The sequence below is a fragment of the Rhinopithecus bieti genome, unplaced genomic scaffold (assembly GCF_001698545.2).
Source record: "Rhinopithecus bieti isolate Rb0 unplaced genomic scaffold, ASM169854v2 scaffold_5026, whole genome shotgun sequence".
Taxonomy (NCBI): Eukaryota; Metazoa; Chordata; class Mammalia; order Primates; family Cercopithecidae; genus Rhinopithecus; species Rhinopithecus bieti.
Window position 1 is genome coordinate 319,519 of NW_016804667.1, and position 14,551 is coordinate 334,069.

Sequence of the window (14,551 nt, forward strand, 5' to 3'; positions counted from 1 at the left end):
ATGGTCTCGATCTCCTGACCTCGTGATCCCTCCATCTCGGCCTCCCAAAGTGCTGGGATTACAGGCTTGAGCCACCGCGCCCGGCCAAGATCCTGTCTTAAAGGGAAAAAAAAGGAATAAGTTTACTTCCCAAAGTTATTTCCTAGGCTGAAACGATTCTCCCACCTCAGCCTCCAAGTAGCTGGGACTACAGGTGCATGCCACCGCGCCTGGCTAATTTTTTTATATTTTTGTTAGAGAGGGCATTTTGCTATGTTGCCCAGTCTGGCCTCCAACTCCTGAGTTCAGGAGATTCGCCCCACCTCAGCCTCTCAAAGTGCTGAGATTACAGGCCCCGCACCCGGCTTCCCTGAGTCTTAAACTGCCCCAAGTTCCACTGTGCCCCACCACGCCCTCTAGTACCACCCCACGCTTCACCAGATGAGAAGAACTTGGCAGAAAAGGAGCTAAAGGAAAGGATAGGTTGTGCCAGAAGCCACCAATGACCCAAAAGTCTCCACTGCTGATTATGTGTCTTTCTTTTAGCCTGTCTACTATCTCTGGTCAAACTTGACTTCTTGCCTTTACAGTCTCAACACAGTCTCAACTTTAAAGGACTTCCAACTGTATTAGCAATGGAAAGAGACTTGCTTGTATCTTACGCAGGTAATTCAACAAGGCATTATAGCATGTTTTCTGAGCTGCACTTGGCATTTTCCTTACACAATCTTGGTGCACACCCCACCATGCCCCATTCACTACTCCCAGTGTGGTAGGCTCATACTTGTCCCTTCTAACTGGGAGGATTTCCATTAGAAGCCCTTCTCTGTGCAAATATTAGTAACTGTGTATTTCATTTTTTCAAAAAGGATATTGTTCTTAGAAGCTCTAGAATTCATTTTTAAGTGAATTTTAGTAGTTATATTTTATTTCTTTTAGAAGGCACATTATTTTCGGTGCTCTGATATTTCTCTGATTCTGTATAGCTTTCTAAAAATAACTGCTGGTAAGCTCGTAAGTTCATTAGTTAATCCCAATGGAACTCAATAACGCATATTACAGACCTCCTGATTTTTATATATTAGATTTTCTCAAGAATTCCCTTACCTGTTATTATCAACATAGCTATATTGACAGGGTCTTCATTACTTCCTAATTGCCCATACTTCTTTCTTTTGTTAAAGATCAATTTTTAAAATCAAGCCTTGTCATTTTGAAAATATCATAGACATGTTATCCTGTTAATATTAATGTGTTTCATATCTTTCTAGTTTCCTGCCTCCTTATCATGGTAATTTACAAAGTTTATTCATTACCTTTTTCTTTAAAAATGTATTCTTTTGTGGGGCCAGGGTGAGAGGGTAAGGGCACATGTTTGGGTTTTTTTCTCCCTGGAACAAAGATATAAAAAATGATCTTTCATATTCAAAGGTGAACAATTGATATTCCCTATTCTAAGCCAGACCCTAGGATGTAAATTATGTGTAGATTGTTAAAATTACAGGCATACGTTGTTTTATTGAGCTTCACTTTATCACACTGCAGATACTGCATTTTTTACAGATTGAAGATTTACAGCAACCCTGTGTCAAGCAAGCCTGTTACCGCCCTTTCAAAAAAAAAATCAGCATGTGCTCACTTTGTGTCTCTATGTCACATTTTTTTCAATTCTAGCAGTATTCAGACCCTTTCTTTATTTTTATATCTGTTATGATTATGTGATCTTTGATGTTAATATTATAACTATTTGGGGGCACTAAGAATCATGCCCATAGTGGATGGCAAAGTTAATTGATAATTGTAGTATATACTCTGACTACTCCTGTACTGGCCACTCTGCTGTCTCTTACCCTCTCCTCAGGCCTCCCTATTCCATGAGACACAATATTGAAATTAGGCCAATTAATAACCCTACAATGGCCTCTAAGTGTTCAAGTGAAAGGAAGAGTCTCACATCTCTGTACTTTCCATCTAAAGATCAAAATGATTAAGCTTAGTGAACAAGGCGTGTCAGAAGCCAAGACAGGCTGAAAGCTAGGCCTCTTGCAAAACAGTTGGCCAAGTTGTGAATACAATGAAAAAGTTTTTAAAGGAAATTAAAAGTGCTACTCCAGTGAACACATGAATGATAAGAAAGCAAAATAATCTTATTGCTGATCTGCAGAAAGTTTGAGTAGTCTGGATAGAAGATCAAACAAGCCATAACATTCCATTAGGCCAAAGCTTAATCCAGAGCAAGACCCTAACTTTCTTTAATTCTGTGAAGGCTGAGAGAGATGAGGAAGCTGCAGAAGAAAAGTTGGAAGCTAGAAGAGGTTGGTTCATGAGATTTAAGAAAAGAAGCCATCTCCAGAACATAAGAGCGCAAGGTGAAGCAGCAAGTACTGCTGTATAAGCTATAGCAAGTTATCCAGAAGATCTAGCTAAGACCATTGATGAAAGTGGCTGCACTAAACAACAGATTTTCAATGTAAATGAAACAGTCATCTATTGAAAGAAGATGCCATCTAGGACTATCACAGCTAGAGAGGATAAGTCAATGCCTGGTTTCAAAGTTTCAAAGGACAAAGAGAGGGTAACTCTCTTGTTAGGGGCTAATGAAGCTGATGACTTTAAGTTGAAGCCAATACTGATTTACCACTTTAAAAATCCTAGGGCCTTAAAAATTATGCTACAACGGCCGGGTGCTGTGGCTCATGTCTGTAATCCCAGCACTTTGGGAGGCCGAGGTGGGCAGATCATGAAGTCAAGAGATTGAGACTATCTTGGTCAACATGGTGAAACCCCATCTCTACTAAAAAATACAAAAATTAGCCAGGCGTGGTGGCACGTGCCTGTAGTCCCAGCTGCTCGGGAGGCTGAGGCAGGAGAATCACTTGAATTCGGGAGGCGGAGTTGCAGTGAGCCAAGATCATACCATTGCACTCCAGCCTGGGCGACAGAGCGAGGCTCCATCTCAAAAAAAAAAAAAAAAAAAAAAATATGCTACATCTACTATGCCTGCACTTTGTAAGTGGAACAACAGAGTCTGGATGACAGCACATTTGTTTACAGCATAGGTTAATGAATATTGTAAGCCCACTGTTGAAACCTACTGCTCAGAAAAAAAGAATCCTTCCATATCACTCCTTGACAGTACACTTGGTTACCCAAGAGTTCTGATGGAGATGTACAAGAAAATTCATGTTGTTTTCATTCCTGCTAACACAACATTCATTCTGCAGCCTATGGACCAAGGGGTAGTTTCAACTTTCAAGTCTCATTATTTAAGAAATACATTTTGTGGCCGGGCATGGTGGCTCATGCCTATAATCCCAGCACTTTGGGAAACCAAGGCGGGCAGAGCACAAGGTCAGGAGTTCGAGACCAGCCTGACCAATATGGTGAAACCTTGTCTCTAAAAACACAAAAATTAGCTGGGCGTGGTGGTGCGTGCCTGTAATCCCAGCTACTCCAGAAGCTGAGGCAGGAGAACGGCTTGAACCTGGAAGGTGGATGCTGCAGTGAGCCGAAATCACGCCACTGCACTCCAGCAGTAGGTGACACAGTGAGACTCTGTCTCAAAAAAAAAAAAAAAAAAAAAAAATTGTGAGGCCATAGCTGCCAGAGATAGTGATTCCTCTGATCAATTGAGAGCCTTCTGGAAAAGATTCACTGTTCTAGCTTCCATTAAGAACATTTGTGATTCATGGGAGGAGGTCAGAATATCAATAAGAACAAGAGTTTGGAAGAAGTTGATTCCAGCATTCATGGATGAACCTCTTTGAGGGATTCAAGATTCAGTAAACGAAGTAAACTGCAGATGTGGCAGAAATAGCAAAAGAACCAGAATTAGAAGTGGAGTCTGAAGATGTGGCTGAATTGCTGCAATCTCATGATCAAACATTAAGAGATGAGGAGTTATTTCTTATGGATGAGCAAAGAATGTGGTTTCTTGAGATGGAATGTACTCCTGGTGAAGGTGCTGTAAACATTGTTGAAGTGACAACAAAGAATTTTGAATATTGCATAAACTTAGTTGATAAAACAGTGGCAAGGTTTGAAAGGATTGACTCCAATTTTGAAAGTTCTACTGTGGGTAAAATGCTGTCAAACAACATTACATGCTACAGAGAAATCTTTCAGGAAAGGAAGGGTCAATCAATGCAGCAAACTACATAATTATCTTATTTTAAGAAATTACCACAACCACCTTGATCTTTAGCATTCACCACTCTGATCAGTCAGCAGCCATCAACATGGAGGCAAGACCCTCCACCACAGAAATAATTGCAACTTGCTAAAAACTCAGATGATTATTAGCATTTTTAGCAATTAAGCGTGTTTTAATGAAGGTACATACAATGTCTTTTTAGACATAATGCTTTTGCACACTTAGTAGACTGAACCATAGTGTAAGGATAACTTTTATATCCAGTGTGAAACCAAAAAATGTGTGATTCACCTAATTACACTGTTCACTTTATTGGGGTGGTCTGTAACCAAACCCACAATATCTTCAAGGTATGCCTGTATTCCATGACGTTTTGGTCTATCCATGTAAGATAAAGTGAGTAACAATAATTATAAGAGTGAATGGCAGATGAAGAAATTCTTCTAAATTATCTTTTTGGTGATAAGTTACTCTACACTCAGATTGTTCTTCAGTCTGTTTACTGTTTACCAGGAAACCTTATCTCTGGCAAATCTGATTAGTATGTGTGTGTGTGATATCATTTGAAGAATGATTATTTGCTTTACCAGAAAATTATTCACTTTATTAAGGGATTCATTGAAAAGGTAAATAATCCGTGTCTTCATTTAAAAATAGACTTCATTAAAGTTATATTCCCATATAACTTTAAGACATCTACTGCATAAAATGACATACAGCTTCAAAATAATATACATCTGCCAAAGTAAACATGAGGATTTTGGCTGCCAACTCAGTAGCATATTTTGATATACTTTTGCCCCTGCCCCACAAAATACTTGTAAACACTAAGATCAAGTAAAGAGGAGTGTGGGCAGGGTTGATGTATAAGAAACACTGAATCAGAGTCATTCACAGGCAAAAGTAAGAGGAATAGATAAGACAGAAGATACAGTAATGTTTTCATCTCTCTTGTCCTATTCTTTGCTATTCCACTCTCAGTGCTGTTTTTAACCATTTTATCTAAATGCTATTACATGAATATAGCCTCCCTCTTTGTCAGTTCTATTACAAGGCACTTTTTCTTAAATATGTAGTCTTTTGGGAAAACCAATGACACATTTTAGCAATTTGATCTTTCTCATATGATTTCTAGTCTCGTTCTTGATTCTTAAACTTTCTAATCCTTTTCACCACTTCTGCTATTTTTACTCCTTTAAAATTTGCTACAGTTCATTTTTTAAAACAAGTGATAAGTCAAGGATATTCAGGGTAGTATTTTCATTGGAAGATCCCTGGCCTTTTAGTCATTTCACAATGAATAACATCATTGACAAATGGCATTTGTGGAAGAAATATAAGAAAAATGAAAAATAGGTATTTTCTGCTCTGTACAAGGATAAAAGAGATAGCTAGAGTAGGGTTCAGATTATTGGAAGAATTAATCTCTAATATAGTAAGAAAGAATTAACCATTCATTTTTATTTAAGCTGACCTTTGATTACCTCCTATTGTAAGAAATATTATGCAGTGCTTTTACTGTCCTGAAATAAATTCAATAGATAATATAATCTACCTACTTATAAGATTGTTAAATCTTTGTAATGCTCTAGTTAACATATAGAAGGAATAAAAGTAATTCATAATAAAAATAATATGGATTTCAATATTTAAAGTGCTCAGGCAAATCTATATGAGAAGACATAATAAAGTAATCAGATACTTGGTCTTATGCATGGAATCATCATGAATTTGACAGCTGAAGTGCAGGCTGATACAGGTATGCTTATTGGCAACTCCAGTACCATGGGCATGGTGCCATCAGTTATGATATTTTTTTCATAGGGTAAACCACTCTTGGTAAGACTCTGAAAAACAAAATGCACAATGCTTTCAATTTACATGGTAGTTGTATTCTTGGAAAATTCAGTATATATTAAAAGCATGCAAAAAGTATTTTAAGATTATCTGTAAAACATATTTAAATTCTAATCCATATAATTATAAACAGGTTTTCAACTACATGAATAGCTGCTGAACATTTGAAAATCATGTGGGATGCAGAACAATTCTATACTGCCTTGCAAATTACAGGATATCCACTATCCCTGACCTTCTCCCAATAAATGCCAATCACACCTTCCAATCGTCTTGACCACCAAAAATATCCCTGCAAATTTCCAAAATGCCTCCAGAGGCCATTGTCATCTCCATTAAGAACCACTGATTGAAACTGAGCAAAGGTATTTGTTTGTAATGAAGCGCTGTGATCCTTTACATTTTACTTTTATACTGAACTGATGTTATAGACTAGGAAACTGAATTCACTCCATAGGTGAATTATCCAGTTAGACCAAGCCTGCCACTACAAAATGATACCAAAATCATTCCTTGAGAACTTGGCAGATATTTAACGTGGAAAACCTTTTACTCCTTATATTTTGTGAACCTGTCTAAATTAGGAAAATATGGGTTTGAAGAGTGGAGACTTGATAAGAATAAAGTGGTGGTAGTGAAAAGACTAGACCTTGACCATAAAACCATGTTTATCTCCTTCAAATAACCAGGTTAGGTTAGTGCTAAATAAACTAGTCTCCCTGTGACTTCTACATCATTGCATTTTATTAATAAATGACTGCTTTTTTGATTGACCTAACTTCCACCTTTTATATCCTTTTATGAACAAATAATGTAATGGTCTAGTGTTTCTGTACTGATGGAATAAAAGGCACCCCACTTAATGTCCCCTAAAGTGATGTATTTTTAAGTACTAGAAACCTGCTCTCAAAAGTTTCCATTCATTGAACACTGTCATGGATAGAGTTTCATATTCACCTGTAAATATTTTCACTGAACTTCAGAATTAAATTTTTGAAAATGGTCTCCAAACATATTCTTGAAATGTATATATGCAGTCCCAGATAGACATGCAATTATTCAACCTCCAAATGATATTTTAAAATCATTAAAATCTACTTCCAAAAATTTAGAAAACACATGTTTGTATTACATATTCATGTTATCATTCCATAGTTTAGGGAGAATTCTCTCCCTTCCACCCCATTCTCTGTAATTCAGTTGCTAACCTACCTTATTACCTTTACTCCTAGCAATTTCCCTTCCTCTGACAGAAGCACACATTCTCATTATTTATACTTTTAAATTACAAGAGTAAATGTTGAGAGCCAGTACAAGTATTCAGTTATCTCAGGGACTCTGGTCTTTTCAGTCCAGGACTAATCAAGCAGAGAGTCATCAAAAGCTAAAACTAAAAAGCTTTTGTAGTGATTTTATCACCAGGGAAATCTGTTCATCCTTCAGAAGGATTGTCACCAGTAAAGAAGAAATAAAGGAGTTAAAATTGCTTCAGACCATTGACTCCTTAGGTCCCTCTAGATTCATAGATTGAATTAGTTTCAAGGGGTGGGAGGAATTATGAGGGGAATTCCCTGAGAAAGCTTACAAATTGATCCTAGCCTTAGTAACACTAGTAGGTGTAAGTGTGATCACTATGGAGGAAATGCCAAATGTGGTTGGAAGCTTGGGAAATGGGAAGGAAAAGAGACAATTAACACCTTTTTTTTTTTTTTTTTTTTTGGCTTATTGTATTTGGGGGTGAGTGTTGCCATGTAGTATGCATCTGAGAATGGTCTTTCAAAAGGAATTACAATTGATTGTAAAATGTCTTACCATTATAAGTGCAACTGTGTAGTTATTACTGAAGTGAAACTAGGGTTGCAAACACCATAGAGACAATCCCGCCTTCCTATTGAGTAACAATGAATTTTGCCCAAAATGAGTAAGCAAATAAAGAAATGACCCATTTTTAGTCTGAATACAGTAGCTTTGGTGGATATGACTTTAATACTGGGTCTTAGTTTCAAATTCAGGTTCATGAGGCCCATCTGCAGAGGAAAGGAGGAGAGAGAATCCTTGGGAGGGCACCGATAAAGAGAGAGGGGTTCTCTAGTAGGACCAGCTCCCACAGCTAAGTCAGGCACAGACTGTAGCTTTCTGCTTTCTGGCCGACAGCAGCCATAGCATCCTTATTGTTGTAACTCCTAGATTGTGATACTGTCACAAAACTGTTGCTAGGCAACAAATGTGGTTACCAGGTCTCAGCGAATAGCTGAAGGGGAAAGCAAAGTGTTGCACCATTGTAGAGTAACCATAGCAATGACCTACTATTACAGACTAAAGAATTATCATTAACAATGTTAAAGTATCAGACTGAGGCCCTGAATCCGGAGACTTCCAAGCGATATCTCTCTGCATAATTGCGTGATCTAGGAAGAGATTTCAACTGTTTAAAAGCTATTCTCCTGTGGAAGTCTTTGTAATTAATTTTTAATTTTAAAAAGTGCCCATTTATGAAGCCACTCGTAAAATGCTACATCACAGGGAGTCAAAAATAGATAAATGTATTTCCTCATCTGTTCTTATGCCTGCATCCGTGTTATCTGCTGCCTGTGTTAAACTGAAGGTCGATTTGATTTGAAAACATGCTGTACATTAGTATTACATCGAAACCACAGACAGAAGCTGTAGTAAAATAAAATAACCCCAAAAATTGACAACTAACCTGCATTTTCTAAGTTGAATTCCTCCTGACAAAATGGGAGGCCTAGATGCTCTTTTAGTAGTCACTGCTTTGAAACCTTTTTTTAGCTGTTCTAAATTTGCCCCTTAAAATCTGTGAAAATGTCGCCCGCCAGGACACTTCAAGGCATAATCCCTTCTGAATGTGGTCCTTCATTAAGCGTCCCGTATGATTTGGTCCCAGTGACCTAGCTGAGGTAATCGTGTCTAACAGCACAGCTTCCGGGAGAGGCCAGAAAAATCCTTCCCCACCCCGCCCCCAACCCCCTTGGGAGGCAAGAAAACAGGCGCTGTGGGGTGGATGGCAGCAGATCCCGCGCGCAGGGAAAACCAATCCCCGCGCGCGCCGAGTCTCGGAGAGGTGGGTGGTTTCCCGGAGGGAGAGGGAGTGGCCCTTCCTGCCCAGCGCTTCTATTGGCTCGGAGAGGCGGAGGCCTCGGGCGTCCAGCCGCGCCTTGAGCGACCCGGGACAGATGCGGGCCGCGTCCCCGCGTCGGAAGAGGGATGGAGACTTAGGCCGGAGACGCCCTGACGCCCCGGATAGCTAAGTCTGAGTTCCTCTGAGCTGGGGGTGCAAGTGACCCCGCAGCCCCAGGTGTGCCCTGAGAGGCGGCGGCGCGCGCCCGCGAGGGGGCGGGGCCCTGGCTGAGAGGCGGGGCGCGGGCGCCTGGGGCGGGGCGGGGTGGTAGCCAGCCGGAGCTAGGCCTGGCCCTAGCCGCCCTCACCGCGGCCGGCACCGCGTGGCCACCTGGTAACCGAATGTGTGGTTCTTTGCAGGCACCGACCGTCACGAGCTAACTTCCTGGAAGAGCTTCCCGTCTATTTTCAAATTCTTTACCGAAGCCTCAGAAGCCAAGATCAGCTCCCTGAAGCCGGCTGTGACGCGCCGCTCGCACCGCATCAAGCACGAGGAGCTGTAAGAGGAGCGAGCGCGACGGGGGAGGCCACCCTGGCGCACGCACCCGCACCCTCCTCACTGCTTGTGTCGTCGAGCGGACTCCCAGCCCCTCATTAGATTGTTTTCTTCCCAGAGCACAGGGTCGTGATATATACATCTAAATAGCGTTTTGCATTATTTCTAGATGAGTGCAACTGTCAAAGCAATATGGGTTCACTGGTCGTGCTACCTGTGGGCTGAGCGCGGGCTGAGCGCCGCCCGTCAGCGCTCAGATTAAGGCTGACAGCGCCCTGCCTGGCGCGGCTAGCGCGGCTCTAATTGCCCTGATGGAGCCCGCGCGGGCGCTGCAGAGCGGGCGGCGTCGGCGTGGTCCTAGCGCCCGCTACAGCGCAGCCGCTGCTGCTTTCACCTCCTTAATCATGTCCATCTTTCCCCGCTCTCAACTGGAGCAAACTTTTATTCCCGACTTCAGATTTCCATTTTAACTAGGTTTTTCCCTGAGAGCATCTTATTACCCACCTCTTTTTTTTTTTTTTTTTTAGGAAGTTCTGCACACATGCTCCAAGCCAATTTCAAATTCAGAACATAAATGCCATGATGTACCATGTAGTTTGGGGAGTGCAAATCGTTCTCTCCCTATTTTCATTTCGGGACCAGAAAAAAAAAAAAAGGAAAACTTTGCATAAAAATCTATAAAGTACTGAATCCGCATTACTGCTGAAAATTTTTTTGCCAGCTGTTTGTGAGAGTTTACACAAGTCTCTGATTTCAGAAGACACTGTTAAAACCAAAACGATGGGCAGCTCTTTTAAGTGTAAGTGTAAAAGGTCCCATTTTCAATGAGATTTCCAACTGTTATCACTGGAATTGACTTTACTTTTTAAATATATAATGTGTACTGAGTGGCATTGTAATTTAGATATAACTCACTTAAGTTTTGCTTTTTAAATCTCTCTGTGGAGAAAGATTGTTGTTGTTAATCCTTTCCAGAATGATCTATTCTGAGCTTTCTTGGAGTTAGGCACTTCTAGGGAGAGAATTTTTTTATTGTCATCAGGAAACTAAACCTATGTGCTCTGCAGCCTTTTTCTTCTGAAAGGCTAAGTGGGGCTAAAATTATCCTTTTAGTTTTTTGCTTTAACAATAAGAGAAGGACTTGATGTGAAAGAATTTCTTCTCTCAGTCCAATGGTATAATTTTTAGCACTCTGCTTCCTCTGTAGGGTTTAGCCCTACAGTTTGAACAATTAAGTATTTTAATCCAGCTAAGATGTGGCCAACACTGTGAAATACAGGAGATGTTAAGGTTTTGCTGACTTTTTGATTAAAATCTTAAATTTTCACATTATTTTTTAATTACTTGACAAGTTTAATTACCTAGTAAAGATTGTTTCTAATAGATGAGAACATGAATTTAATAGTTTTCATCCTTTTTTAATAATGCAACAATTAATATGCCTGCCTTATTTCAGGACATGATAAAATGTACCCAAAATGACTTAGAACTGTCTAATGCCTCAGAAAAGTAACTTAAAATCAACCACTTCGTGCTTAAATGTTTTTATATTATGAACCAATTTCAACAAGTTTTAAAGCTGTTAATATCTCATTGCTGTGTTTGACATACAAGTACATTCATTAGTTCTATAGTTTTAATGATGACAAAGTAATCTTTCTTCAGTGGTCAGGTATGCATATATTTTGGTGTTACTTAAGCAAAATCAACTATATGGGAGGAAAAATCAAAATGGCATTTTATTCAGCTACTGGATGGCTTAAAATGAGTAAACCCCAACAACATCAAGCACATTTGTCTGTGATATTGACCCTTTTTATCCAATCTTTACTACTTTAGAAGTACTGGTGAACTGTGTAAAATAATGGTATCTTCCAGTGAGAGATTCAAGAATAGATGTGAATATATTTTTCAAGGTATTATAAATTGTGTCGTGTTTTCAGTATATGAAAATGTTGACAGGAAACAATTTTATAGCATTTATAAAAAACCAACACTTCTGCAATGCTAAATTTGTGAAGCTTCTGCACCTGAATTAGAGCAAAATAAATATGCTCAGTTTATAAACCAAATCACTCCTATTCCTTCTCTCAAATCATCTCTCCTCTTTTTAAACCTTTACTTATAACTAGAATAAATCACTATTTAATTGCCTCTAATACTTTAAAACTACTGGATGGTTAGGCCTTGTTTAACTATCTATAGAGAGCTATTTGCAAACTTAAGTTGTGTAAATGTAATTTCTACTTGTGAATCTGAGCTGTAGCAGCCCAGAGGGAGCTAGGCAAACTTCCAGACCACCAACTGATAAGTGATCAGATCCTTTGTAATGCAGGATTTTTAACCTGTTGATTATGGGTTTGTTGATATAAATGTAATAATGTTCACCTCAATTTTCCTGGAGTGACAACCAGCAGTTGGTACTAGCTCACCTGCATGAGTGCCGCCAGTGTTAACAATATCTTTGATCTTCTTCTTCCCCATTTTGTTTCCTCAAACAGGTTTTAGGAGAGTGGAGATTTAAAGTCAGGATGTGGACTTTTATTTTAATTTTATACTTAATTCTTAGAACAAGTAGAATGGGAAAGGAGTGACTGATAAATCTAAGATTCAAAATAGTCCTGTCGAAACTTAAAGGCCAGATTATTGCTTTAGAACCTTCTGTAGATACCTAGCCATCCAGTCATTAAACATTTTCATGGATATTTGAAAAGAAGACCATGTACTTGTAATAACTGTTCTTTTCTCAAGTTTCTGCCTTGTGCTTTGACCTGGATTGCATTATTATTGTTTATTCAAAGAATAAAAAGGAAAGCACAAGCTTTTCCTGTATATTTCCATTTCCATTTTAAAATAAAAACAATTTTCCCAACAACAGCGATGTTATTATTCTTGCTCAGAAGAATTCTTGCTTATTCACCAATTGCATAGAGATTTTTTAAAGCAAAAACATAAAAGGAAGGATGAAACAGCATCCATCAATATTTTAAACCTTATGGTTACTTTTTATTTCTGTTAGTATTGCTGTAAGGTAATATTCTAACTTCAGTTGAGTCACTATTTGGCTTGCACCTTTTACAAAGCTAACATTTATAAGACAGTTGTTTTTATATCTAAAATGCCTCCTTAGCAAGGAAATCTGAACAACCTATCGTTAAACTGTTGTTTATAAAATAAACTTGAATATGCCATAAATAAATATGTTTTCCAAGAGGAGTCTGGTGAGATTAAGTTGCCTTCAAGTGTGTGTATACAGGTTCTTGATGTACTGTGTTCAATCTGAAAATAACTTACATTTATTTTACAGCTTTCTTAAAACCTTTAGCCCCTTTTAGAGATATGTTAACTGTATTATCCGTGCTAATAAGTTAGATTTTGTTTGTTTCTCTGGATTATCTGCGGTTCCAATCCAAACACGTGTCTCTTGTTATAATCATATTTTTTACTGTAAACTGACAGGTTCCTGTTGGTGTCTGTAATCCTAATTCGTTTAAGAAAGAGTACTACTACAGAAAGTGTACAAATTTCTCGAAAACTTTCCATATGCCTCTGTGGAGAAAAAAAAAAATGTCTTTAAATAAATGTGAGACACTCTCATCTTTGAAATATGGGTGGCAAAAAGGGGGATGATGGTGGTGGTTATTTTATTATTACTTATTAGTGGCTGTAATAATATAAAATAAAAGACTCCAGGAGGTACTCCCTTTCAAAAATTGAATACTTTCCTTCCTTCCTTGTATAGAATGACTGAGTGGGAGTCTCTTGAATTGTTCGTCTTCCTTTTATCTAATATTCTATTAATCTCCAAAAAGATCAGTTTGAGTCTGGGAAAGGGTTTTTAATCAACACTTCACAGAGCTTAAAGCTACCCTACCTAAAGCGTCAGCTTTGTTAGGCGGTTTTAGATTTAAAGCATTGCAACTGTCATGCACTGTACTAAAAGTAAAGAATGTACACCAAGTGGAAGATGTTGAAAAGAGGGAAATAGCACAAAGTCGATTAACGGAGATTCGAGAATAGAAGTAGCCATCAAAGCATTCCAGCATTTATCTCAAAATCTATGTAAGGTTTTTTTTTAAAAAAAAAAAAAAAAGCAACAATGATAGTTTTAAACCACACACTTAGGAAGGATGAATGTTGATTTAATTGATTCATTTGGATCGATGTTTTTAAAAAAGTTTCACACCACTGATCTTTCATGTAGTGATGTCTTTAGCAGTCAGTGGTCTGACATGAGCCTTCTCAGATTTCGTCAGTGGGACTCTCCATGACATCTAAAATTATGCAACAGCCTGTGCAATGGTAACTTTAGAATTGAGAGACCTTGATTCCAAAGAGCATGATTAGATTGAAAAACTTTGTTAATTCCCAGCACAAAGGTTTTAGAGAAGCAATAACTGTAAAATGAACTGCAAAGCTTAAAATCACCAAATGTTAAATAGTTGACTTTAATTGCTAGATAGGAGAAAGTCATCCTGAAAGTTTGACCATGAAGTGGATACCACACAGTGACCAGTATTTTCCCCTGGAATATAAAAAACTTGAAAGTGGAAGTTTGACTTAGTTCCTGAGGCCTTCTAAGCAACTTTTCCCAGTCCTTCGCCTTGAGATTTGTGAAAAACCTTTCACTATATCCTTTGTATTGTTGGAGTTGAGTTCTGTTTGAAACAGACATGAAACATGTTTCTAGAAAGAAATCTAGGGAAGTCCTGCATCTTTCCTTTTAGATCATTCATCTTTCTCTTCCTTGGCTATTACCTCGGGTAATATGGAGAACTGTCATAGGTAAAATAATGTTGAAGTGTACTTTGTGGTCAGCGTGCAATACCAATACAAAGAATCTGAAATGAAAAGACAACCAACACCCCAAGAATGCTATGTCTCTTTTTAAAGTTTACAATTTGAATAATGAATTTGGATAGAAACTT

The 14,551-nt window shown here is 38.5% G+C and overlaps 1 protein-coding gene across 1 annotated transcript in view; it reads left to right on the forward strand.

Annotated features, from left to right (window-relative positions):
- LOC108528169 (protein FAM172A-like) overlaps positions 1-12,498 on the forward strand; it is a 284,825-nt gene extending 272,327 nt beyond the window's left edge. The window contains 1 exon segment of the mRNA XM_017869859.1: positions 9,488-12,498. Coding sequence (XP_017725348.1) covers positions 9,488-9,630 — 143 coding nt within the window. The 3' untranslated portion in view covers positions 9,631-12,498.
- The last annotated feature ends 2,053 nt before the right edge of the window (positions 12,499-14,551 follow it).